The following is a 27,664-nucleotide window of genomic DNA, read 5'->3' as shown; positions in this document are numbered from 1 at the left end:
AGTTCCTAAAATATTAATATTAATAGGCTTTTAAAAATTCATTTTAAGTATTTACAATTAAAATATATAAAACATTTATTATTAAACTATTGAATAAGATAAAAGAAATTATGATTAAGTTATTTAATTTTATTCCAAAATTTAAGATAAAACTTTTACCTCATACTCACAGATTTCATAATTTTAATTTTAATTCATTTGAATTATCATTCCACTACTTGCATCGCTAAAGTTTTTAATCATAAACTGTCATCTGTTGTGTATACCAGAAATATATTATTATTATTATATAATATTATTCAAAACATTTCATTATAAAATTATTTTAATCAACATTATATAATCATTCCACTTCTCGCATCGAAATGTATTTTTTCTTATAATAATCATTAATGAATTGAGTGATAATAAATTATAGTATAATCTTTCCTGATAGTTAATTCCTTCCTTTATACCTAAGTATTGTTACTTATTTTTAAGTATTAATGGAAACCTTAAAATATATGTCTAACATGGAAATTAATTAACTATCAAGCTAAAAATAAATAATAATTAAGATATTAATTTATTTCTGAAATTTATAAAACAAACATTTAACAGATTTCATAATTTTAATTTTAATTCATTTGAATTATCATTCCACTACTTGCATCGCTTAAGTTTTTAATCATAAACTGTCATCTGTTTAAATAGACTAGAATTGCTATTCAATACATTTCATTATACAATTATTTTAATCAAAATTATTTAATCATTCCACTTCTCGCATCGAAATGTATTTTTTTTTATAATAATCATTAATGAATCGAATCATAATAAATTACAGTAAAATCTTTCCTAATAGTTAATTCCTCTCTTAATACCTAAGTATTGTAACTTAAGTACTTAAGTATTAATGGAAACTTTAACATGTATCATCTAATGAACATGTATAAAACGGTAATTATTTAATTATTAAACTAAGAAAAAAACTATTATTAAGATATTTTATTATTTTTTTTTCTGAATTTTATAAAACATAAACAATTAACAGATTTCATAATTTTAATTTTAATTCATTTGAATTATCATTCCACTACTTGCATCGTTTAAGTTTTTAATCATAAACTGTCATCTGTTGTGTTTAACAGAAATATATTATTATTATATAATATTATTCAATACATTTCATTATAAAATTATTTTAATCAACATTATATAATCATTCCACTTCTCGCATCGAAATGTATTTTTTTTTAATAATCATTAATGTATTGAATATTATAATAAATTATGTATAACTTAAAACAATTTAATATTTAATTAGTAATTACTAATAATTTAAAACTAATTGACACTTTAACATTCATGACTTAATATGTAAGTTTAACAGTAACATGCTATTTATTTAACTATTGACTAAACACTAAACTAAAAACAATAATTTAGATTTTATACTTCATTTTCTGAAACTTAAAGGGGCATTTGAGTTTTTCTCTACTCTAACAGGTATTCATAGTTTTAATTTTAATTCATTTGAATTATCATTCCACTACTTGCATCGCTTAAGTTTTTAATCATAAACTGTCATCTGTTTAAATAGATTAGAATTGCTATTCAATACATTTCATTATACAATTATTTTAATCAAAATTATTTAATCATTCCACTTCTCGCATCGAAATGTATTTTTTCTTTAATAATCATTAATATATTGAATATTCAACACATTCAATTTTGAGTTTTAGTGGAGAAAACATCTGATCATTACTGACAAAAACTGGTCTCAGGAAAGATACCGCTTAACAGACTATACCTACACAACATATTTTACTAGTACTACAAACACAGCAAATTAGTGTTTTTCAAAACCATATATCAATCAATTAATAATTAATTGACTTATTATCAAATTTAAGAGTTTTTTTTTATAAAATTATAAGTGCTATTGAATCTATTTAATATATATTTCTAGAAACTATACTATTGAAATTTATACTATACTATACATATTAATATTGTATAAATTATAATAATTATTGAATATTTATTTTTCTCATTTGGTTACAAATTAAATCACATGGAATCAATCCACTTCTCGCATCAATATTGTATTTTAATCATTGATATTTTCAATAATTTGATAAATACATAATATTATTAAAAAATTATAATTAAATATTTCTATTAATACACTTATTTGATAAATCAATTCCATAATAATAACATTCCAATCATTAGCTTATGATATTAACTTCTCGCATCATTTATGAGTTTACTAATCAACCTATTCGATTTAAAAATAATAACTCCAAGAAGGTAATAACTATTAAATCATTTGAATACAAATCTTAAATTATACTTACAATATGTTTAATAATTTTCTAGAGAAAGTATATGATCAGGCTTTTCCCCTTTGTGATGCTTATCCCACATTGCTCTATACAGCCTTTCCAGGCCATTTGTGTATATTGAACAATTAAACAATGGACTTTCGGACCGTGCTCGCCAGACTTCTGCTCTCATAGTTTTCAGACTGAAAAAGATAATTATTATTAAAATAATCATAAAAATATTAATACAAATATATAATATTTATCGAAATAATATTAATGAAATAACACTCACTATTCCTTATCAGTTCCTAATCTGATAGCAATATCTTGATATTCCTCTCTAGTTCGTGCAATGAGTTCAGGACATCCAAGAGTTGCCAATTGTGATGCAGCTACTCTAGATGCTAATGTCTCTCCTATACATTTAAAATTATTAAAAATGTATCAATAAAACTATAAATTATGATTTATAATACCTGGCAAGGTAACAACAGGCGTGCCTGTCCATAGAACGTCCATACTGGTAGTGTGACCATTACAGAGAGGAGTGTCTAAGCATACATCAGCTAATTGTCCCCTGCGCACATGTTCTTCTTTTGCAGCTACATTACTAAACAATATACGGCCAGGTTCAATGCCCAGACTGGCGGCTGTGCTTTGAATATGGGTTTCACCAACTGCTGGGAAACGGAGCAACCATAATACAGAATTGGGTACAGCTTTTAAAATCTAAACACAAAAAATGTTAAAATACAAAACAAAGAGTACAAAATAAAAATAAGTAAATGTTCTCCTTACATTAACCCACATAAGTAGAGTGTTTGGATCTATTTTGTACAACTGATTAAAATTGCAATAGACCACGGCGTCTTCGGGCAAACAATACTGCTGGCGTGTAGTTATAACAATATTTTGTGGCACTTCTTCTCCAGTGGCTGCTTTATTATTGCCACAGTTAGTTGCTAATCCATTTTGTAATACAACTCCATTTACTGAAGTTTGAGCTTGTCCAGAAGCAATCATAGTCTAATAATGAAACAAATATTATGTTTAAATAAAACATTTCACAGTTTGTTTTGTAAATTTAAATTACCTCAATAGGTGTAGTAGTTGGCAACTCAGCTATTTTAAAATTAACCTCAACAGGTCTAGTCAATTTTGAATCAGTGATTTCAGACATGATTACTTGTTTTATTTCTGTTACATTAGTATTTTCAATAATTGGTGATAAATCTGCAGCATTTATAACTGCCACATTGTCAGCCATGTCTTTTCTACAAGTAACTTTATCACATAAAATAATTCGCTCACTCAAGTGAGGGAACATTTGTTTGTGATCACCAACAAAATATGTATGTGGCATATACGCCAATTTTTCACTGTACTGAGATGCAAGTTCAATAGGTGATGTAACCATATCAGTAATCAAGTAGTCCATAAAGGGAGCTCCACTTGTGCCTGGATAACCAAGCCACATAACCTAAAAATTAATTTAATATAGTAATTACAGAATATGTCCCCATCTTGTACAATTTTATAATTCATAAGTTTTATCATCCCATACAATTTAATTTGTTTAACCTTAATAATAAATAATAAAAATCAATTTACTTGAATTGGAGCAGGACGCAGCGCAAATATTTCATTTCTTGCACCTTTTGTATATCCATTCATATTCACTAAAATGTGAATACCATCACTATTTATCTTATCAGCAGCTTTTCCATTACAAGGTATCTATAATAGAAAAATATGGTTAACATAAAAATCATAGAATACTATTTAAAGTTTACAAAATATAAATGTAGTTCAGATGATTTTAGTTCTTACGTTTGATAAATCAATAAAATGCTCTGCTTCTCTAGCGATTTTTGATCTGAACGTAGTAGTATCATCTGTTGATAGAGCATAACAGAATATTTCGACTTTATCTTTGTTGTGAAGACCTGGTATGGATTGCATTAAATGTGAAGTAGGGTGATTTCCAAAATCTGATGACACATATCCAATACGTAAGCGATTGCCAGGAGCTAATTCTTTGGTATAATTGTATGGAGGTTTGTGCAAAACTTGAATTTTTTCCAAACACAAAGCCGCATGTCGTCCAGCAATCGCCTTACGAAAGTTATGAGATAATGGGTACAGCATAGAATGATGAGGATGGACAGATGGCAGACGGTTTTTCTCTAATTGTTCAGCAACAATGCTAACCAATTTCTTCATACGAGATTCATAATCAGTCCAGTCACATACAATTTGTAAGCAATGAGCAAGATTACAATAAGCATCAGGAAAGTCTGGTTTTAACCTCAAAGCAGTTCTATAGGAGGCAATAGCTTCTGGAATATTTCCAGAATCCTTATGAATAGAAGCCAAATTACTGTGAGCATCAGCAAAAGCAGGGTTTATCTGTATAGCTCTTGAATAACATTGTAGAGCATTCTGTATATCTTGCATTTCTTTGAGAGTGTTTCCCATGTTTGAGTAGGCATCTGCGAATGTAGGCTGAATACGAATGGCTTCTTGGTAATGGTTTAAGGCTTCGGTTAATTTGCCTTGTTGTTGAAGAACAGACGCCAAATTGGAATGAGCAGCAGCGAACTCGGGAAAAACTTCCAGAGCTTTCAAATACAATCGAGTCGCCTCTTCTATGTAACCTTGTTCTCGTTTTATATTGGCCAAATTGTTCAGAGAATCTGCGTGTGTTGGACATAGCTTCAAAGCTGTATTGTAGCATTCTTCAGCATCAACGACCTATAATAAATAACATATTAATCAAGCCAGAGTAAAATTTAGAAAACAATTTGTAACATACCTGTCCTTTTTCTTTTAAAGCATTAGCCAAATTGCAATAGGCATCAGGAAAGTTGGGTTGCAGCTCTATAGCACGTCGATATGTATCAATAGCTAAATCAATAAGTCTAAACAATAATAAAAAAAAAAATTAAGAATGTTATATTTTTGAGAAATGAACAAATTTTTATTTTATACTCACCCTTGTTCATAATAAACACAAGCCAAATTTCCATGAACAACAGCATTATTTGGGCTCAATGCCAGTGCCCGAAGATAAGCAGATACAGACCTAAAATCAAATTCTATAATTACATTCAAAATCTTTAAGTAGAAGAAGCAGTTGCTTTAAAAATATTTCAATATAATTTAATCATAAGTGATAGTTTATTGATGTAATTTTCTACAATTTTAACTATCATTTTGGTCATTTTCAAAATAAAATCTTTAATGAATAAAAAACTAATGTGATGTACATAATATAATATTATTTAATATATGCATACAGAAAAAAGTATAATAAAACACTGCAAAATGTAAAAGTACTGGATACAAAAACCCATGAAACAAAAGTACAGTACGTAATATACTTCTATACAATAAAGAATTCACATATACATACAACTGTATAGTGTATATATGAGAGTGCGTGTGCGTGTGTCTGTGTCTGTGTGTTGTATGTGCGTGCGTGTGTGTATAATATTGACGTTAGTATAAATTATATCAATTCCTTTACCGAAAACATACACAAAAATACTTTTATTCTGTTATATGTGATATACTCGAGTTCTACTTTTCTTTGAAAATCGTCAATCATTCGTACCAAAATAAAGATAAATAATTTCAAGATGAAACAACGACAAAAAAAATATATGATTTTTAAAATAGGAAGAAAAATAAAATAAATAACATCTAACACGCGCACTTCGATTGTCAGGAAAAAGGTTTAAAACAAGTGTTGCCTATTAAGTCGTAAATTTAAATAATCTTCAATACGTCACATGTTCTTATTCACTTGATTCTTTCATCTATAAGAGCTATACCTACGTATTACCCCCTTAGAGAGATTATAAAACAATGTTAAACATACTCGTACACATCAGTTTACCCTGATAACATACGTATGGTTTATATCATCATATCATTCATATGGAACGATCCATTTCAGTATTGCAATCATATACAAATTTTTTCATCTATTTTAGGGTTTTTAAAATAATTTATTGATATTTAAAATATGAAATAGTAAAAACATTTACTATTTAATATACCAACAATTAGGTATATTATATTATTATAATATTATGTGTTCAAAATAAGATTTTTTGTTTATCTATATTCCATAGGTATTAGGTATGTGTTTAGAAGTGAGATGGCTATCGGAGTAAAGTTTTAATATAATGGTCTATAGTCTATATTATTCCACTCATCTATACGTAAAAAGTAGAACAAAAATTTTTTTTGCGTCACATTATGATAACCTCAAATCGATTATTCCGTATACAGACAACATGTGTGTGCATACCGAATATTAAGGTATAAATCCCATAGTTTTACTAAGTCACGCGAAGTTTAATTTACCCGGCCTGGAAAGACGACGGTGGTGCCCCGTCACTCAATACACAAAAGCCAACGCGCTTAATGTAGCCGAACGACAACGACTTCGTATATAATATAGTTGACGGGCCTAATGGGGGCGGAATATTGTTGTCGGTGTGTAATAATATTGTATACTGTGCATTTATGCGTGCGAGTCTCGATTGTCAGGAACAGAATTCCCTGCAGTCGTACACACGCTGCTGTTATGTAGGTCTATATAGGTTATATATAGTCTTGAGGGAGGGTCGATATTGCCCCGCTGAAGACGACGACAACAAAGCGAATTTAATTTCATCCGATCACATGATATAAAGTCGATAAATTCATCGGAAAAGACGAAACGTCGAGAAGTGGAACACGCGTAGTGTCACGAACGAAACTACTTTCAACGGCAGTAAGCGTTAAAAACAAGTCAAAAAATAACAAATAAATAAATAAATAACAAAACGGTTTAGTAAAAATCATAACCAAGAAACTCTTTTACGTTGTTGGTTTATTACCAATTTCATTTTTTTAAATCATGCCGGTCTCAAACATCGAACTTATTATAATTTATAGTAATTTATGTTAAAAAATATTTTTTTTAAATCGTTCTAGTTAAGATTTGCATTATTCTAACATCTTAAGTTTTAAGCAAAGGATCGGAGTTTTGAATAAAATTATAGGCACAGTCTGTATCCTTATAATATGTATAATATTATAAGCTGAATCAGTTTATAATATATTATATATACTTTCACGGAATAATATTATATAAACCACACCTAAATAAAATTTATTATTACTTCGAAATGAAATTAATTGAATTAATAAACTTGTAGAAGTAACATTCAGGTGCTGTACGGTGCCTGCGTGGAAGTATGATTTATTGAGAGTAACTAACATTTATTATACATCCGTAATTATTAATTAACATTAATACTACTTAGATAGTCTACTCTTGTAGTTTTTTCATAACACAATTTTTAACCAACAAATTAATATTTGACAACAACAATTTGTAAGACTTTGTCAACATAAAAATAGATAAATAAACTTATTAAATCATAATTTCAAAAAAATATATTTGAAAAGACTACACATCGATACAAAATTGCAATATTATTACTTTATTAGCTATTCGTTTTATGTTGGAATAATTATATACTATAGGATTTTGCAAAATAGTTATAATAAGTTATAATAATATATATTCAGTATACAAACTATATAATAATTTATGTTTAAGTTAAACACGATGTTTAATTGATTTTAAATAGATACTACTTATTCAATGATGATACTACTGAAAATCATAAAATTAAATTTATTTATCAATCATACCTAAATAAAATAGAATTTATTTTTTGTTAGTACCTAAATTCAAATAAATTACTTTTTTTTATATTTTATTATTTTATTTTACCAATATTCTTGGTAATTTTCTACCGATAACATTTAAGTCATATTTTGACGTTAAACTCGATTGCATTATTTTTATATTTAAAAGTAATTTATTGGTATTTTTAGTTTATGATTGACACTAAACAGAACTGTCATTTTAATTTATTTTTTACTGTTTACTTTATAAGTTTTTAAATCATCCAAAGTATTTGGTATTTCAAAAATTATGTGTTTAACATTATACTTGAACTCCATGTCTAAATAAAAGTGTTTACAAAAAAAAGAATTGTATTTACTTTATATATTCGCACATTCCCATACAATCTAAAGACTGATACTCATATTCGACACAAATAAAGCATTTAACATACCAACACAGTGTACTGTTTAAATAACCGAAACAGAAATAAACTATAAAATAATAATAATAAATATTATACAACTACAGTTTTAGTAGGTAACTAAATAAACACAAAATTTGTATATAATATTACTTACAGCATATTATTATAGAAAAATCACAAAAAATAATCTGTTTTAAAAAGCTCGATTTAAATAAATACGAAAATCTTTAAGAATTATTAAGAAATCAAGTCAATTAACTGCTGAGTAAATAAAGACAAAATATAAAAACGACAAGTACATTTTTTATATTCTAAGCTTTAACGGATAAAACAAATAACTTTAAACTACGTATATTATATCGATTTCCGTAAACACAATTAATGCTTGATATTTTTATGTTATCTATAAATGATTATAATTGAAATGTTTTAGTTTAGTTCAATAAACACGCAATCATTGAAAAACACGAACAATTTAACGATAATGTTACGGATTTGTGAATATTTAAGTTGGTTTTTACACGAAAATCTATCGATTTCATATAGTATATAAATTTACGTTTTAGATAATATTTTTATCTATAAATAAAATAAAAATATAAAATGATGCATAAGATATTATAAATGTTGAAAAGTTTAACTACATTGCAAGTACATTATACAAAGAATGGAAACCAGAAGAAAATTATTATAAGAAAGTCCTAAGTAAGCAAACTGTCAATTTTCTACATTATTTGATATAAAATATTATTCAGAATTCATGAGCCAGTGTTTAGTTAGGTATATTAATACCTTCTACTAGTAAATTATATTTTATTGTCAAAAGAAAATAACTCAAGAATATTGAATTTTAATAACGAAATATAAAACTGTATATATAATAACTCAGAGGCAATGAGAATAGAAATAAAAATATGACTTTATGTCAATATATTGTATAATAATAAAAACCTCATCCTTGTAATCGTTATATTGTTTATAGCGTATACTATACTTGGTACAAATGGTACAAGTTATATGGTTTATAGTTTATGCAATATACTAAACAGTAAAATAGTATCACAGATTATATTAATGGAGAATATATTAATATATATACATAAATCAAAATAGTAATATAACTAATGAACTAATAATGGACCTAATTCTAAGGATGTATCTTACTCAACAAAGTAGAATATTGATATAAAGGCACGAATGAATGTTGAATAGTGATAGCATATTTACTAGATGATTTTTAAAATTAACAAATTTGTATTCGTTAGTACTGTTATAAAATAAAGTTATTTTCAATTGAAAAGATTAATTATGAATTATGATTAATACATTTATCCTAATTAATTAAATTTATAATCAACTGCACTTATGAAATTTGCTAGTATATGCATTAGAATAATATCTTATATGGACACTATAGTGTCTATAGAATGTAATGTTAAAAATATAAAATGCTTACATTTCAATAATATATTTTGTGCATTTACCAACTAGTACTTTGATTTAAATCGAATATTAGTAGAATTAAAATTTTAAATAAGAACAAACTCGACAAATTGCATTGATCCGTCAATTCAAAAACCAAATACAAGTATTAATTATCAATAAATCAATAAAATGTATTTTTGTAACACGTGGAAAAATAACATAATCAAAATCGTAACCTTCAGACTGCCAGAGAATTTGAGAAATTATTGTTCGATACATATATATTAGTTTATTCCCTCGGGGTTTATGCAAAATTGATAGTATTATGTATATTTCATTTCATTTATAAACGGTGAATAGAAAAAAAGAAATTCAATGCTTTAACAAGTACTATTTTGCACATGACAGATAATATTTACAGACACAATACGAAATAATTGATGAATTATAATTTATAACCAATATAGTTAATGGAACTATTAAATAAATCATGAATAGTAAAAAAATATCTGATGAAAAAAAACCAAAATGTTAATAAAATTTTTCAAAGAAGGTAACAACCTTGTTGAAAATGGGAATGAATTATCAAAAATAAAAAATAAAAGAGAGAAGTTTACATCGTTAAAAATAGGGACGTATGTTTTAGGATGTTAAAAACAAATACGTATACAAGTCACTCTCTTTGTCCAGACATATTAAGCGAATATTAATACTTAAAAAAACAATTGTATAGAGGAGCTCATTTATAATATGACGCTAATTCTGTTTAAATGATCATTGTAGTAGTTGTTTGAAACAGGACAAGCGTTATAATAGCTTAATACGCATTTGATGTAATCCTTTTAGTAATATAAAGGGTAATACTATACACATTTCGTAGAACAGTACTTCGCGAATAAAAATACTTCTACAGCATACGCGCAATACCACATAACCTTGGACTCATGTACACATTACTTTTCAGTATTCCTATATTATATAGGACATATAGGTACATCGTTAAAAGAGAGGAATAACGTTTTCCAAAAAGTTTATATTTAGATAAAATCCTGGCGCGTGTCCAGACAGTGTTAACGAAATTCAAAACGTTACAACGGTGAGTGACTCAACTAAATTAACATTATGTTTATTTTATGTATGTATATATAATTATAAATTTATGGTTTTGAAAACTTTTGATCCTGCACAAGTCATGAATAAAACAGTAAACAAGAACACACCGCCGCTACCTTCTATTTAAAGTTTTAATCTATTAATCGGAAGTTACAAGTAAAATCCCACCACCACCACCGAAGCAAGTCGTACCCCGCAGTGCTACACGCGGGGGTATATATCAAAGTTCGTGAAACTCTTCTGGAAATATTAATAAATGAATTTCGCGAACGGAAAGTTATTATCGAAAATGATTGCTTTTATACATACATATATACACATTTCATTACGAAAAAATAAAACATAATATAAAAAACGGCTGCAGGCGATTCATTCGATATGACGTGCAATATTGTTTGGAAAACGGGACGCACGTGCATGCACGCACGAAGGTTCGACGAAGATGACCACAGGCGGCGGGGATCGTTAATGTCACCGACACAACAACTACATACTACACAGTAGCCGCACAAGTCCTGCAGCGGGGGCTTTTCCCTCGGGACAAAAGACCAACGACGCCAAAGGTATAATAAACTGTAGATACGTATAAGTGTGTGTGTGTGTGTGTGTGTGTGTGTGTGTTTCAAGTGTATAGGTCCTTGCCTCTGCAATAGTGACTAGGCGAAACCCTTCAAAAATAAATCAATTTCATTCTTTCCACGGTTCGCTAAGTGATGACGGGTCGAGACGAGGAAATTAAAATCGCGATATAATTATATTTTCTCGCCGTTTTTCGGATTTTAGTTCAATTCACCAAGCTTGAGACTGAAAAATAAAATGTGACACCACTATTATAATCGTTTGAACGTTTGACCGAACAACGCAATGCGTACAACGTTATATAGCCGATGTTAAGGGTTTTAATATTATTATCTCGTAAACGTCTAGTCAACTAACGTCCGTCTCTTCCGTCCCCCGCTCATCCCCGTCGTCCGAAACCCATCATCCAGACGTCGCCAGTATTTTAATTAGGAGGATTAAGTAATCGGAAGAGAGAAATAGGGGCTGCTTCTGCAGTATTAATTAAAATCGAGTATAATTTACAACTTACTGCGACATATATAAATAGGTGCGGTACACCTAACCCACCCAAGTACACGCCAACCGCCAATATCATGCTACGAACACTCGAAAGAACTGTTCTGAACTCTATACTGTCTCTACTACAAGTGTAATATTTAACCCTGCAGACTTCTCCTTCCGGAATATAATATAGTATGATATAGTGATAGCGTTGTACACCTCACGCCTTATACAAACAATTAAATCGTATTTTATTTTTACTGCGGATCGGAAGTATACAATAATATAATATGAATGACGCGCGTCTTATTCCTCAGCAAGAGCCCCACCACCCCCTGCAGGAACACGGGGACGACCCGACCACCGACCCTTATTCGCCCCGAAAGGCGTCAAACTTCCATCACGGAGGCAGTGATTAATGCGCGTATGCGTTACTGCGTTGTGTATTATCATTATTATGCTATAACGACCATGACGATTATAATAATATATTATACATATATCATATCATATCATATCACGTTTAATGCCGCGTACCTTTTTATCCACCGTTTAACGACGCCCAGACATCCGTCGGCCGGGCCGAGAGCAGCGGACAGCCGCAACTCGTCGTACTTCCGCTGCTCGTCGGGCGGAAGTATCGTTATGATGGTGTACACGACGATGCACTGGTAGTCCATCGCGCGGGACGAGGTCTATTGTCGGGACGGACGGAGAACGCGACGGACGTGCACGCCGCGACGACGCGTACGTTATAATATTATGTATTTGTACGGCGCTCGCCAAAAAGCCGAACGGCGGCCTTCGCGAGTGTCCGGCGAGAGAAAAACACGGCTATAAATCGCGTGGTACGCGAGCGGCCGCCGCGACGGCCGCGAGCGTAGGATAAGGCACGCGCGACTCGCGACTGCGGCCACGGACAGACGCGGCGCCGACTTGGTGATTATACGACGGACGCAATACGGCCGTGCGCGACGAGACATGACAGCGAGTGCGCCGAGCAACAGGCGGCCGCGACGGTGGCGCGCCGTGCTCAGCCGCAGACACGGTCGCCATGACGACATGTCGTAAAATATATACCTATATACACCCGAATTATAATATTATAATATGTATATATCGCGCGGAGGACGCAAAGCTCATGTCGAAGGGTCCGTCACACGCGGGCGTGCTCGAGAGGTAGGACGACGACGGGACGGGACGCGGCGGTTCGATCACCGGTGTGGAGATTTTTATTTATTCTCTGCTCCTCCTCCTCCTCCTCCATACCGCTCGCCGACCATTTCGCATTCAATACATAATAATAATAATAACGTATATTTTTTATCGTCGTCACAGCCTCCGGTCGCTGTCTCGACGCGTTTTAAATTACATATATATACTGCAGAAATCCTTAAGTACAAGCGAAATCCGCATTTTACACACGGCGATATATAAAATATAATATCGTGTAAACCGTCCGACGGGTATAAAATGAAATTCATAATATTGCGATCGTGGCACATACAACAATCCCGTCGTTTTTAGACGAGAAAATTGCTTCGCCATCCACAATGAACTATGAAGCCCGCAGCAGTCGTTGTTGCGACAGCGGGATAAAACCAACCCTATACGCGTATTGCGCAAACATATTTCGAGCAGCACAAGTTTACACACAATGTGCAATATTATCATGTAACATACGGTTGAACGATGACTTTTTTATAGAAACAAATTAAAAGTGAAAATTTCATACTTATTACACATAGAATAATAATTATTACAGATTTAAATGGGTAGTTTGAATTGTAGATTTTAAGCAAAAGTGTCACCAATGAAATATTAGTCTATATAGGTACGCGGATATTATTGCTAATCGGATTTCACTAACGATAAATAAAAATATAATACGGAACAGTTTGTTATAATAATGAAATTTATTCAAATTGCTACGATGGATTAGGGCGTATAAACGCCCAAGATAACCAAGTAAAATGATAAAACCTTATTCACCTCAAACGCAATTTCACACTGACAAAAGTACCGACATGCGCGATTCAAAATATAAATAATTACCAGCGCCATTACCCTCAGCGATACGACGATCGTATTGTATTTATACGTATAAAATAATATAAGCACAATCGTCTGAACGAATTTATGTTTAGACAGGATAAAAAATATTGATTATTCTTGAGTACCTATATCGCTATTTTTTTTATTGTCAATTAAACTAAATTTTCAGTTACTATCTGATGTAAGTACCTCACTAATTTTATTTTAATTATTTGTATGGTTCTTTTTATGATGTATGGTGCGTATTAATATGAATACGATGAGAAAAAATGAAGTCAACATTGGTAGCATTTAAACTATAATCGTACCTATACTACAATATATTATTTAAATTAGTGGCACTTTCGCTAAAATTAAACTAGAAATTATAAACAATAAGATCATCGATTGTGATAATAATCTGTTCTTATTTTACCAACACTTAAATATAATATAGTATAACATAATACAATATATTATATCCTATAAGAGGAAAACTTACTAAAAAGCACGCTTGCAATTGTTTTGAAAATAAATCATAAAAACTTCATTATCCCTAAAGTACGCATTAATAAATAACCATCGTAATTATATAAAGTAAATAATCCCGATGTACAGGATAATTCACTAAGCATGCTCATTGATACCCCTAGTTTTTCCTTGTAAAATAAATTAATACTCAAATATTGATTATTACGGAATACTATAGTTTATTTTGTTAATATTTTTATAAGTGAATAATATGATATTATAGGAACACGCATAGATTTTCATACTTCCATACAATCTAAAATCTAGATATCATAAGGTTTTATAATAATAAGAAAATGCATAACTATTCACTTTTATATCACTTATTTAACTCTTATTAACTCTGCAAAAGTTTAAATTATACTCTTTTGACAACAAAAAATAGTAATAAAAAAAGAAAAACTTAACATTTTGTATACAATTAATCTTTTTCTGTTAGTTGATGAATTCAACAACTACTGACTCGACTTTTTATTTAAATAACAACAAAAGAAAACTAACAAAATCTGGTGTTCTAATTACTTTTTTACCTTTCTGATGTTTGAGTATATTAATTATGAAAGTATAAACGCAAGTATAACACAATTAGTTAATTTTTGAAGTACAAGGAACGTAAATTTTATAGGTACCTAATGAATACAACAATTGTATTTAAGTAGTTTTTATAAATGATTAATTTATAAGGAAGGGTAGATTTGTAATTATATTTTTATTTATTTTTTATCTTTAGGTATATGGACTGTATTATACAAAAAATGTTAATTATAAATACGTACATTATAAATCAAAAAATTAAGTGAAAAATAAATTTTAGAATCGTTAGATATAATACGAATAAATTGAAACATAATACTTTATGCATAGCATATTAATTATATAATATAGAATTTCCGCTAGTCGTCAGTATTATATCAAAAACTGTATATATATGGATAGAACCAGTAGTTACTATGGTTACGGCCAAATGTTCAAAAGGGGTTCTCAAAATACATACATTTAAAATAGAAATTTATTTACGTAAAAATAAAATTAGATTAGTTATTCACGACTTGATAAATCACTAACAAAATAAATAATTCAAGAGAAATAGAAAAATGTAAAACAATTAATATTTCTATGAATTATACATTGGACATTTGAGTGCAAATACATAATTTAAATTATATTTGTTTTATAAAATAAAAATATGTATCTATTACTACCTACCTATTAATGTTGTTTTTATTTAATTAAAAAAACAATACTTAATAAAAACATTATTATATTTAAAATAACCAAATGAATAGTTTTAAAATGTAATTGGGTAAAATTATTAATACTGTTGTATCTATGTTAGACAAACAATATCATACGTTTTTTAAAATTAATTTAATTTCTATAATGCCAGACTTCTCTTAACATTAAATTCACAACTAATACATCAATTAACAAAATTCTATATAATATATTATAAAATTAAAATAATGAATTACTTACCTATCAAATATTCTTGATTCTTTTAGTACATTTCCAAGATTTATGTATGCGTCCAAAAAGTTAGGATCCAACGCAACAGCTTTCTCAAAATGATGAATAGCTAACCATATTTCATTCAGAGAGTTGAATACACATCCAAGATTGCTCCAAGCAACAGCAAAGTCAGGTCTGGTTTCAATTGCTTTCAAATAACATGACTGTAAATACAAAATATAGAAGGATCCCAGAGGAAATTCAAGGAAAGGAATAAAAGAAAAAACAATTAATAATAAGAAATAGCTGTGTCTTATAGTTTAAGTGTAAACGGAAAACAGATTGAAAAAAGTGTTATGTACAAATTCCTCTCCAAAAAGTTTTAAAAAGTTGGGAAAGCGCAGAAGAAGACATGTAATATGCCAGTCTAAACAAAGACTAAAAATTGTCTGTGAAGGCTGCTAAAATAATTTTAAATGGGAGACTTGTTTAAATATTTTATATTTATAGTTTTCTTTAGCTAAGAGAGAAATGGCATTTATAATAATTTTAACAGCCAACAGACAAAACGCGCAACTACGCTGCAACATAATACGACCAAAAAATATTCTGATATTTTTGAAATCGTAATATGCTTATAAAGGGACCTAAACGCGCTTAAGCCATACTTTATATTTTATATTTTAACACAATAGAAGTGTTAGGAGAGAAAATGTACACTAGCGCGCATGCTTCGTCATTAACTTCGCATTCCTTGACACATTCCTATAAACAAAAACAAAAAATGCACTTGTTAAGAAAAAAAAAATCCTAACATCTAATACATTTGCCTACTTCAATTGGAGAAAATCATGACTATTGACAACTTATTATTAAGTACACTAATAGTATACTCATCAAAACATTTTTAAATATCATAATTTTCTCAAAGAAGTAATGGAGAATTATGATATTAGAACAAAAATAAAATAAATTTTTGGCCCTTTTTGTAAAACCGGCATTGACACCGTTGACATGAACATTGTTACGAGAGTGTGAGGCGAGTGGTTACCAATAAATTTAGTACTTTTGGTGTAATTTCCCGTTTACAAAATTTGATTTTAAGAGGTGTGAATTACTTTGTACCTATTAATGTATGAGGTGGTAGCTATTCAGGAAATAGGAACACACTCGCCGTACATCCTCATCAACTAAATACACAACATTTTCGTATCATGGACCTAGATAAATTGATGGATGGTACCTGAAATTAAAAAAAAAATCCGAATGATATTAGTATGCACTTCTTGTTCTTAATATATATGTATAGGAAAAACTAGAGTTCCTTTCACGAAAAAAATTATTATTAGAATTCCGAATTTAGAAAAAATATAATTTCATTGAAACTTATGAGATGAAATTTAATTTAAATATTACATTTAACTTCAAGACTGTATTCATCCAGATGTAAAAAATTGTCACATAACTGTTTATTGTAGTGAATTATAAATGTAAAATTTAAAATTGAACAAATAGTATTATAAATGTAAACCAATTTTAATACTTCAAATTAGCTCTAAAATGAGTCCTAAATACAGCCTTGAAAAAATACTTTCTCGATCAAAAACCCGCAATCAAATATTTTTGAAATGAATGGATTTTATGAATTAAATGTAATGAACTTTATTTTATACAAATAAGAAATTAAGACTAAATTATTAATTTTATAAAAATATAATTATTAGATGATAAAATTCCCAGATCGAGAAAGTGGCAAAAATGTGTTTTAATTACTTACCATCAATAATAGGGAAGGCAGGGTTGTCCATCACTTTTTGAAACCAGGAGAACAGTTTGGATAAAAATTAATAGAAATTGCAGGAGAGTAAATGAAAGATGAAAAACAATGAAGGGTATATTGATAACTTTTTGTTGTAGATTGGCGCAATGAAAACTTTTAACGAAATCTCATCAACTAGATGAATCAAAGTTATTGATATGTCTATCTATTGTAAAGACTAAAAATACTAATAATATATAGATGCTGTGTGTTCAGAAATGTTCCTTGTATAAAAAATAACTACAATAATCTCAGTAATATAATATACATAAAATTGGTTGAATACTTGAAATTATTACCAAAAAAAATGAAAAATATAACATACTTAATATTTCAATAATTACATGTATTATATCTTTAAGTAATAACACATATCTTTAATATTTGTTTATTATCAAATTATTTTCCTAATAATTTAATAATTTATTTTCTTATCTAATGTATTCATTATGGGTTACATATTATTAAATGGCTATTTAATAATTGTATACATTACAATATTATATAACATACACGCATAAATTAAAATTAAAATACAAAAATATATTAAGGCCATTATACTGAAATTGTGAAATAATTTGATCAATTTTTTATGAAGTAATGAAAAACAAATAAAAATAAGCAAAATAGCTTACTGAATATATTGAATGCAGCATGATCAGATTACTAAGATTATTGTAGATTTTTGATTATTTTTAATAAATACTTAATTATGATCTTAAGAAAATGGAAAATTATCAATAATTATTAAATTGATTATAAAGGGAATATACACAAAAATAAATAAAAATAATTTGTATTGCTTTACAATAGATAAAATGTAAATAGAAATGTATTTAGTTAGGTTAAACGCCAGAGTAAAATTTACTCTAGAAAAATTAAAAGACAGCTATTGGATATTCATCACAAAAAACACATAGATTTCAATACTTAATCTGTTGTTTATCTCTAATGTAAGAAATTTTAAATTTTTTATTTAACTATATGTGATTACATCATAAACCGGCCATGATGCAAAATTAATTAATTGCGTAGAAATTATAAATGAAACAAATACAGATTAAATATTGCAAACTAGTGCTTATCTAAATTCACAGAATACAATGAAAAAAATCAAATGCTTAAATTAAAAAAATGTATCGTTTAAATATTGGAAGGTAAAAAATTTAAAATTATGAATTAAATTTATATGAAATTTCATAACTTAATTTTTTTAAAGTAAACATTTAATTTCTTTCCGCGCGAAAATAAAAATATGCAAGCGCCGCGCACATCAGTTGAATCATTATGTAGGTTTTTAAAAATGATCTATTTTTAAAATTACAATAAATGACAGTAATTAAATTAATTATTTAAAAGACTTTGGATATATATATTTATTTAAATATTATTAATAATAATAAAAAAAAAAACATACATAATGATTAAAACTGAAATTCCGCAAACAACCAAAAAAAATACATTATTGTTCACGGAATAAAATTATTTTGATAATACAGAACATTTTGAACCAATCAATGAAGAATAATAAAGCCACAGCTAACAAAATTCATTCATTCTTTTGTTTCAAAAAATTCAGTCATAATTCGCGCAATAGATGAAATCCAATTGCGGTCTTGAGATGTTAAAATAAAAAAAACTATTATTCAGAAAAATGTATACTATTTTTTATCAGTGACCAATCTACAACAGAACACCTGAAAAATTAATTAAGCAATACAATTAGTATTTGTCATTACCTTAGCCTCGTCCAATCTGCCTAATGCTTTCAACAAATTTCCAAGATCACTTCGAACACAATACAATTCCTAAATAAATTAAAGTAATCAATTATTAATTCTATAAAGGAAATTAAAGTTAAATTAAAATTAAAACTTACCGGGTTATACTGTAATGCAGTAACATACGCTTGAACTGCTTGTTCCATATCACCAGCAGCTACTAGAGCAGCAGCAAGATTTATGTAACCATCAATGAAATCTGGCTTCAAACGTACAGCATGACGATAATTATCAAGTGCATCTTGAAGTTGTCCACGTTCTTTGAAAACATTTCCTAAATTACTGTAAGCTTCGGCTAGTAATGGATTATGTTTGATAGCCATTGATGAAAATTGGGCAGATCTAAAGGAAAATTAAAAATTAAAAAAAAGCTTATATTTAACCTAAGTCTGAACTAACTTATCTAAACGCCTGCATTGGAAATGAATTGATGATAAAAGTAATAGTACACCAGTATTATTAGGTTCTTGACGCCAGAGCTGCATACAGTGTCTTTCAGAGCTTTCATAATCTCCAGATTGGTATTCTCTATGTGCTAATTCTAGTAATCCTGTAAAAAAATTAAATTTATTAGATTCAAAAATTACTCCAATAATCATCTACCTAAACAAAAATTATAAATGTATTGACACTTTTATCAATTATTCAAACAAAGTAAAATATAATAGGTAACTGCATAAATTAAGTTGAAGTTATAAATTGTATGCGAACAACATGGGGGATGATGTTCTAGGTGAATAAGTTCGAATACTTAGATTTGATAGTTTTAAGGATGATATCAAAAATAGAAAGCAAAAAGAAGCATCAGATGTCTTATTGAAATTAAAAAACCACTATCATTAAATAAAATAGTAAATTTATAAGTGTTGATCAATTTTATTAATTTTTGTGTTACACAAAAATTATACAATATATTTTTTCTCTCATCATTTTACGACTAGGTACCTATAAAGTTTAATAATATATACCTAAGTTGTTTGACGGGTAGGTACAATTAAAAATAATAGATTTTTTAAACTCTTCAAAAATTATAGGCATAGAATTTAGATAAGTTAACATTGTGCACACAATATATTTTAATTTATAGTCAATGTACATCAATAAAATCACTGATACCTTAAATATACCAAGTTTTTAATTGCGTTAATGACTTTCGACAAATTTGTTGCAATAACAAATTAATTTAAATAATAAGTTGCATAATCAATTACTATACAAAATTAGCTTTCACCAACAATCTTAAGACAGTTAATGACAAAATCGAAAAGTCCTCAACACAACCTTGCAACAAACAACTCACTATCTATTATTTATATAACCTTAATATTATCTACGTTTGAAAGTTATAGACTATAATTTTCTGATAGACAAGATTAAAACTAAAAGTTTATTCATTATTCTCCAATAAACGAGAAAAATAAAATATACGAAATGATTAATTATCATTCTGTCAACGCAAATAGCTGGAAAAAATAAAAACTTATAACACAGATAAACTTAAATTTAGATTAAATCATAACGTTGATATATAGCTCCTGCATTTCCAAATATTGAGGTTCTGAAACGAATGTCAGCAGCACTCAGTATTAAATACTTAAAATGGAATTGTGTCGAAGCAGCAATAACATCTATAACTGCCTTGTACACAAAGCTAGATAAGTACCAGAGTAGAGCGTAATGAAATGCAGCTAAAAGCCGAGAGAAACGTCAACCCTACGGTTTCGGTATACAACATCTGTTGCATTCGTATACGTTTTACATACTAACCGTGATTGACGTACACAGCTCTCGCCGCTCTCGGAGGTTTGTTGATCGGAAAAAAGTCAGGAATAAAGAACATTTTAATTGTTATGTGCCAGTGGACACGTTGATAATAATAAAATATAAAAAAAAATCAATAAAGGCAATGTAAGTTTGAGTAGTGTACGAGTGCACCGACAGATAATATCGGTACGGAGTATGGACGTCTAATAAGCCGTCATCACGTGCGCAGTGCGTTAAACAAACACAAAAAGGTCCGAATACGAGAGCGTGTAGTAGTGAGTGAGTGGTGACTTGTAAGTGTGCAACGACGAGTGTGATCCAATGTTAGAGTCGGACGAACGTTCGATGAAAATTACACAAAAAAAACCATCGACTATCGACTGCAATCATTCATTGCGATAAAAAATTACAACGGATGGTCGATAACCGATTTGATAAAAGTCAAAGACTATTATACCTAAACAATACGTTTGATGTTAGGATCGAATATCGCATGGCTAGAATAGGGTACCTCTAGGGTTCTACTGTACTATATAAGACATATATATATATGTATAAACAATAATAATATGAATTATGATAATATTTATTATCGATGGTTACGATCGACGACGGAGACCTTACGATTTCCGTCGGTCAACGCGCGCATCAGTACACGCCGTGCAATGTGCATGGGTCTCGCGAGCCGAACGCTTCTCGTCGTCATCGTCGTCGCCCCCCCGTCATCGCGCTATCAGCAACGATCCCGTGTTTTACACGCTAACACGCTCGGATTTCGGATTAATGACGAGACGACAACACGATACATCGTAATTCAATGATATTCGTACGGTTTTTCGGTCGCGGGACGCGGTGAGACGGTATTGTATTAAAGTAACGTCGACATGGCCTCGACACTTACCGGCCGAAGCGTTTTCTTCGAGTTTCAGAATGACCGTGGCTCCGGGGAGCTGATGATGAGTCTGCGACTGCATCTCGGGCTGTCTGCGCTCCGTGATGGTGCCGGACGCCGTCAGTTCGATGTATTTACTAATGATTACGGCTGATGAACGTCTCCGTCGTTATCGTCGTTCCGGCCAGCCGAAACGTTACACACTCGATAGTATTACAATAATATTATAATATCTGGAGCCGAGTTACGACGGTCACACTCACACACACTCGAATGACGACGGACGAGGCTCATACCCACACACACGCGGACGCACAGTACACACGCACACACACACAGCGGTGAGCGCCATGGTCGGTACCACTGTACGTGTATGGTGCGCGGTGGTGGTAACCGTCGGTGCGCGCGCCGGTCCGGTCACACGCACGACGTCGAGGACGTGGAAACAAAGCGCCGCGCGGGGTAGAGGGGGGGGCCGATCGTAGAGGCAATACTCTGCGGGGCCGATCGGTTTTCGACGGGTCCGCCGGCCGCCGTCGTCGTCTCCGGCGGAGGGTGCCGACGGCGGTCGTTCGGCGGCGTGCGCGCGCCGGTCGGAGGGGACTGCGCTGGCGGGGGGTGCGGTGTCGGCGGCGCAGCTGCTGGCCGCCGACACGGTTGATGATCGGGCGACGCGGAGAGGGGACAATAAAACGGCATACGGAGCGCAATACCTACCATTGAAAACTATGACAATATGTATATAGAGTAATACACCAGTCGTCGGGCCCTGCGCTGTTGCTCCGTCCGCACCATTGCTGCAGCCGTACGGTGAAAAGCCGCGGGACGGGGACCCCGTCACTACTGCCACCATACCCGTTGCGGGCGCAGTGTCGCCCGACCGACGGACGTGAAATTCTCGGCGCGCCGAGTACGATCGATACGGCCGGTCGCGTTTGCGGTATTATTCGCCGCCGATCGAACCGCTTTTTCTTCGTCGGTGTTTTTAACTTTTCAATATACCAGCCATTTTAAGGCTACCCAAAAATATCATTAACGCCGACCCTCCGCCAACCGTTATAATATTATTAGTCCTTACTCTCTCTACACGTCCTTACGTGCCCGAGTCACCGTTTACCGCTAAGCGATGAATAAAAGTTTTTTGAATTTTAGGTATTTTCATGTCTATTTCGACTTACAAGTTATAGGTTCTAGGCAGGGTCGTACTAATATTATGCTGTACGCCCCGAATTCGGTGGCCGTTGAGATGGGTTAGAATACTTGATGTATTTAGGGAGAAAACGTGTAAAAATAACGTATTTAGTAACATTAGTGCACCCATATTTTAATAAATATAGTAGGTAATAGTGTGATACCTACTATACTTTAAGTTAAATAAATATAAAAAAAAAACGATTGGCTTGGCTTTTGAAATCTTTTATTCTTATTTATTGCGATTTCATGAAAAGTAAATAATATAAATACACAAACCCATCATCAAATATTTACTTAAACGAAAAGTTAATCTACGGATTGATTAAAAAACAGAATTTTTCCGTCTGCTATTTGTAGAACGTAGGTAGGTAATCATGTTACACGGTGGATACAGGGTGCCAGCCAGCCGCCAGGGGAACTCAAAATTTGATATCATTAAATTAGAATTTGAAAATCCAAACCAAAATATTTTAATATATAAGTACTAATATCTGTTATTACACGAGATTTGATTAATACTATATTATAAATTTAACACTTAGAATTTTATAATTAAACTCCAAATTTACTATTTCATTCACGATTATCAACGATCACTGGAACCGAATGATAGGAACTATAGGACTGCAATGACATCTATCAAATTTATCCATACTTTCAATTGAACAAGAAATTGCATTTAGATGATTAGATTGACTACACTTCAATTATCAAAAAATTTACTTCCAAAAAAACCAGAAAAGTTGATGTTTTAATAACATTGTACTAAATTGTATTACATTTGCAGTATTATTTGTATTATTTTATTTACATTTTTTTGTACAATTTTTGTTTATGTGATACTAATTTTTAGAATTTGTCGCTAAAGTCATACCAAGTTAGACAGTACAAATCAATTAATTTCATTATTTAATATTTTTACCTTTAATTTAAATTAGAAGTATTTTTAAAATGTTATTATTCCAACTATTAAGATAATAAACTTAGGTTTTAAAATAAACATTGATTTTTCTTATATGTAAATAATATAAAAAATAATTTAATATTTAATTTTTTTTTGTGAAAGCTCAAATTTTTATTTTTCCAGAAGCGCCTCTATTGATCGGCCCGGTCCTAAACATATACTACCTACCTAATGAACTATTTCATTAAATATATTTTAAATATTACACAATAAAGATGTTTATTATACTTATACACTTATACATATTATATTATTCATTATATTATACATTTATACCTAAGAAATATTGTTTTCAAGGTTTACTTCTAATCTTACAACAAATTATACAAAAGAAATATTTTCAAAATGATACTATAGTTTTTGTAATAATGAGAGTCCATGATAAAAGAATCTCCTATAATAGGTTTTGCCTCATCCGTTAAAAATAACGTTATTAACTCGACACTACAATAATAACAAGCGGAAACATATAACATATATGATATATCGACGATAAAATATCATTAAAAATACTTATTCATACATAAATGTCAATAGTAATGTTTGATTACCATTTTCAATTAAATATTTATTTAGATATAATAGGGTGTAGGTAATATTTAAAGGCATAATGGCATAATGGCATACCTACTGTTTACCTAGTTATATTTAATTTGTATTCAGAATTTATTATTTAATCATAATTATAAATTCTAGGCCATAGCTTAAAGCTGCTGAAAAGTAGTTTTTATGTATGTTCAATATTTCGATGATGCGATTTAGGTAATTGCGAAATTGCCTGATCAAAATTGTTAATTCCTAACATTAGGAATTAGTAGACCATATCAATGAAGAAAAAACAAAAAAATGTTGATTATTCGAGTAACATATTTTATAAAACTTGAAACATAGAAAAGAATTATTATATAGTGAATATTTTGGTGAAAGGATTTTTTTTAGATCTTGTTTATTTTAAATGGATGGTTTAAATGTTGAACTGAATTATATTTCACATGTTTAATTTCGTTCTAAAATATTATAATGTAAAATAAATTTGAATAGAACTTTTGAGAATATATTGTACCTACACACAGTAGCGGATCCAGAAGTCACCCAGGGGGGGGGATTTTCACAAATGAAATATCGGCTTTCAGTGAGTTCCAGCCCAATATTATAATTTATAAATTTATAATATAACAATTAAAAAATACAGCCCAAGGAGGGGGCGATCGCCCCATCGTCCCCCCTCGTATCCACCACTGCCTACACATATGATTCAAAATTAAAATTTATAATTAATATTAACACGAGTTATTATACCATAACTTAAATAGAACATTTAAAAATATATGATACTTAAGTTCTGAAAAATATTTTATTTATTCTGTTCAGTATTTATATTGGAATTGATTGTTGATCGAATTGTTGAAATTGTAGGGGCAAGGCTCGTGAATCTATTTGCTACCAAATATTTTTAAGATCTCAATTATTTTACAGGATCTTTGCTTATGATTCTACGCGCGGCTTTATGTCTTTATACCTAGCTATTTTTTACATGGGCATAACTATAGGATTTATTAGTTAGTCCAGAGTACTCAGAAATCATACATAAATAAAGTATTAAGTATTACACCTATATTTTTTTTTTGTTCTACAATCACCACAGTTAATATTTTTTAGTTACCTATGTATAAATTATTCACCTGAATAGATAATTCTAAAATATAAATATTAAAATTTACCATTTTACTTATTTTCACTTTCTTTATGTTACGTATTATTAGATAGGTAACTAAACATATTTGTTGACATTTTCGACCTTGTACATTATGTACGTTTTAAATTGTTAATATTCCTTATACAAGAAATAAATCTAATCACATTTTATTTTGTTGTGGGTCGCTACAACGGTTTTTGCAAAAATTAGAAAACCCAATAAGGCGATAACCATGTTTTTATTATCTAAATTGTATTAGTTACCTATTTGTTAATATTTTATAAGTATAATTTAAGTGTCAAATGCTTCTATAGGAGCTAGGCTAAACGGTATTATATTAATATTTTCTTACTTAGTGTTGATAAAATATCATTGTTGATTATATCATCTAGTAGCATATTATTTATTAATTTCGAGGGATCTTCACAATAATCTCCACTCTCGTCCACACCACCTGAATGCCAAAACAATGATTTAATGCTTTCTGAAAAACAAAAAAATAAACTATATAATATTTCTACGTTATAATGCTCTAACTTCAATATTAAAAAGTTTATAAATATTATAATTATTAAACAATGAACATTATAAGGTACCTAAGACATTTTAAGTTAATAATAAATAAAGCATTCCCTCAGTCATAGAAGTTGAAAAAAACATTAAAATATTTATATTAACAGATTTTCTTAATAGTTTTTTATTTATGTCAATGTTTAATTTTAAAAAAAAATTGAAGATAATTAAATAATATTTAATCTTTTGATGAAATTAACTTTTTAATTATTGATTTTACTATCTATTCAACGAATATTGTATGACTTTAGCGTATACAATATTGAATCAGCTTTTAAATAATATAACAATAACAATATTGGTATTTTTTTAACTTTCTACAATAATACAAGTAAAGGAACATGGAAAATGCCTTAAACATAAATAATATATACTACATATTTGGTCCATCAGTTATTAATTGTTTTGTATTATGCATCATAATATAATATAATGTTATACACAAAAAATATCATATTGTTTAAAAAAATATAATTTTTTTATACTTAGCAACTATAGGTGTTATAATACTTTTAAATTCAAAATTTTATTTAGATCAGCTTTGTAATAGCATTGATTATAAAATATAACAGTCTATTCTATAATCAATGATAATACATATAAATAATTCAATACCTAACTGTAAACATTATATCTATAAAAATGATACATCTAATATCTAATAACATTGTTTATTAATTTATTATAGTTGTTATTGAAATGCATTAGGTAGGTAATATGATATCTGTTATTGTTGTTTTTTTATTTTCTAAATATTTAAGTTAAATATATAAACTCATTATACTTACGTATATTTGAATTTGAATCATAACGTTCTTTTAGTGTATATTGATATGCGTTACTACTGCAGTTATAAGAATTTACTGAAATTGTTATGTATTGAAGAATAAAAAAAATATAAGTTACTAAACCGTTCATTTTTAATGTTATTAA

The 27,664-nt window shown here is 29.6% G+C and overlaps 1 protein-coding gene and 1 long non-coding RNA gene across 4 annotated transcripts; both read right to left on the bottom strand.

Moving 5' to 3' along the window:
- Window positions 1-2,345: 2,345 nt before the first annotated feature.
- Window positions 2,346-27,664, bottom strand: LOC114132899 (UDP-N-acetylglucosamine--peptide N-acetylglucosaminyltransferase 110 kDa subunit). 3 transcript variants are annotated; one of them, XM_050198927.1, is made up of 15 exons: window positions 27,520-27,664; window positions 26,511-26,642; window positions 20,048-20,198; window positions 19,747-19,990; window positions 19,607-19,675; window positions 16,076-16,272; window positions 5,311-5,400; window positions 5,131-5,236; window positions 4,146-5,069; window positions 3,927-4,052; window positions 3,409-3,795; window positions 3,114-3,341; window positions 2,792-3,044; window positions 2,608-2,731; window positions 2,346-2,515 (listed from the first exon to the last, which is right to left on the bottom strand). In XM_050198927.1, exons 1-15 carry the CDS (start codon window positions 27,647-27,649, stop codon window positions 2,353-2,355), a joined length of 3,324 nt encoding a protein of 1,107 aa, XP_050054884.1. In that variant the 5' UTR covers window positions 27,650-27,664; the 3' UTR covers window positions 2,346-2,352. The 3 variants fall into 3 exon arrangements, with proteins under 3 accessions (XP_050054884.1, XP_050054885.1, XP_050054886.1); XM_050198928.1 differs by lacking the exons at window positions 26,511-26,642; window positions 27,520-27,664 and adding an exon at window positions 22,314-22,620; XM_050198929.1 differs by lacking the exons at window positions 26,511-26,642; window positions 27,520-27,664 and adding an exon at window positions 21,416-21,626.
- Window positions 16,664-19,600, bottom strand: LOC114132901 (uncharacterized). The gene is made up of 2 exons (XR_003593088.2): window positions 17,826-19,600; window positions 16,664-17,291 (listed from the first exon to the last, which is right to left on the bottom strand). It is a non-coding gene; the product is annotated as an uncharacterized LOC114132901 (long non-coding RNA).

This window comes from Aphis gossypii, chromosome 2 (assembly GCF_020184175.1).
Source record: "Aphis gossypii isolate Hap1 chromosome 2, ASM2018417v2, whole genome shotgun sequence".
In the NCBI taxonomy this organism is placed as follows: Eukaryota; Metazoa; Arthropoda; class Insecta; order Hemiptera; family Aphididae; genus Aphis; species Aphis gossypii.
The sequence above is the reverse complement of the archived record's forward strand: the minus strand, read 5'-3'. Positions and strand labels throughout refer to the sequence as shown.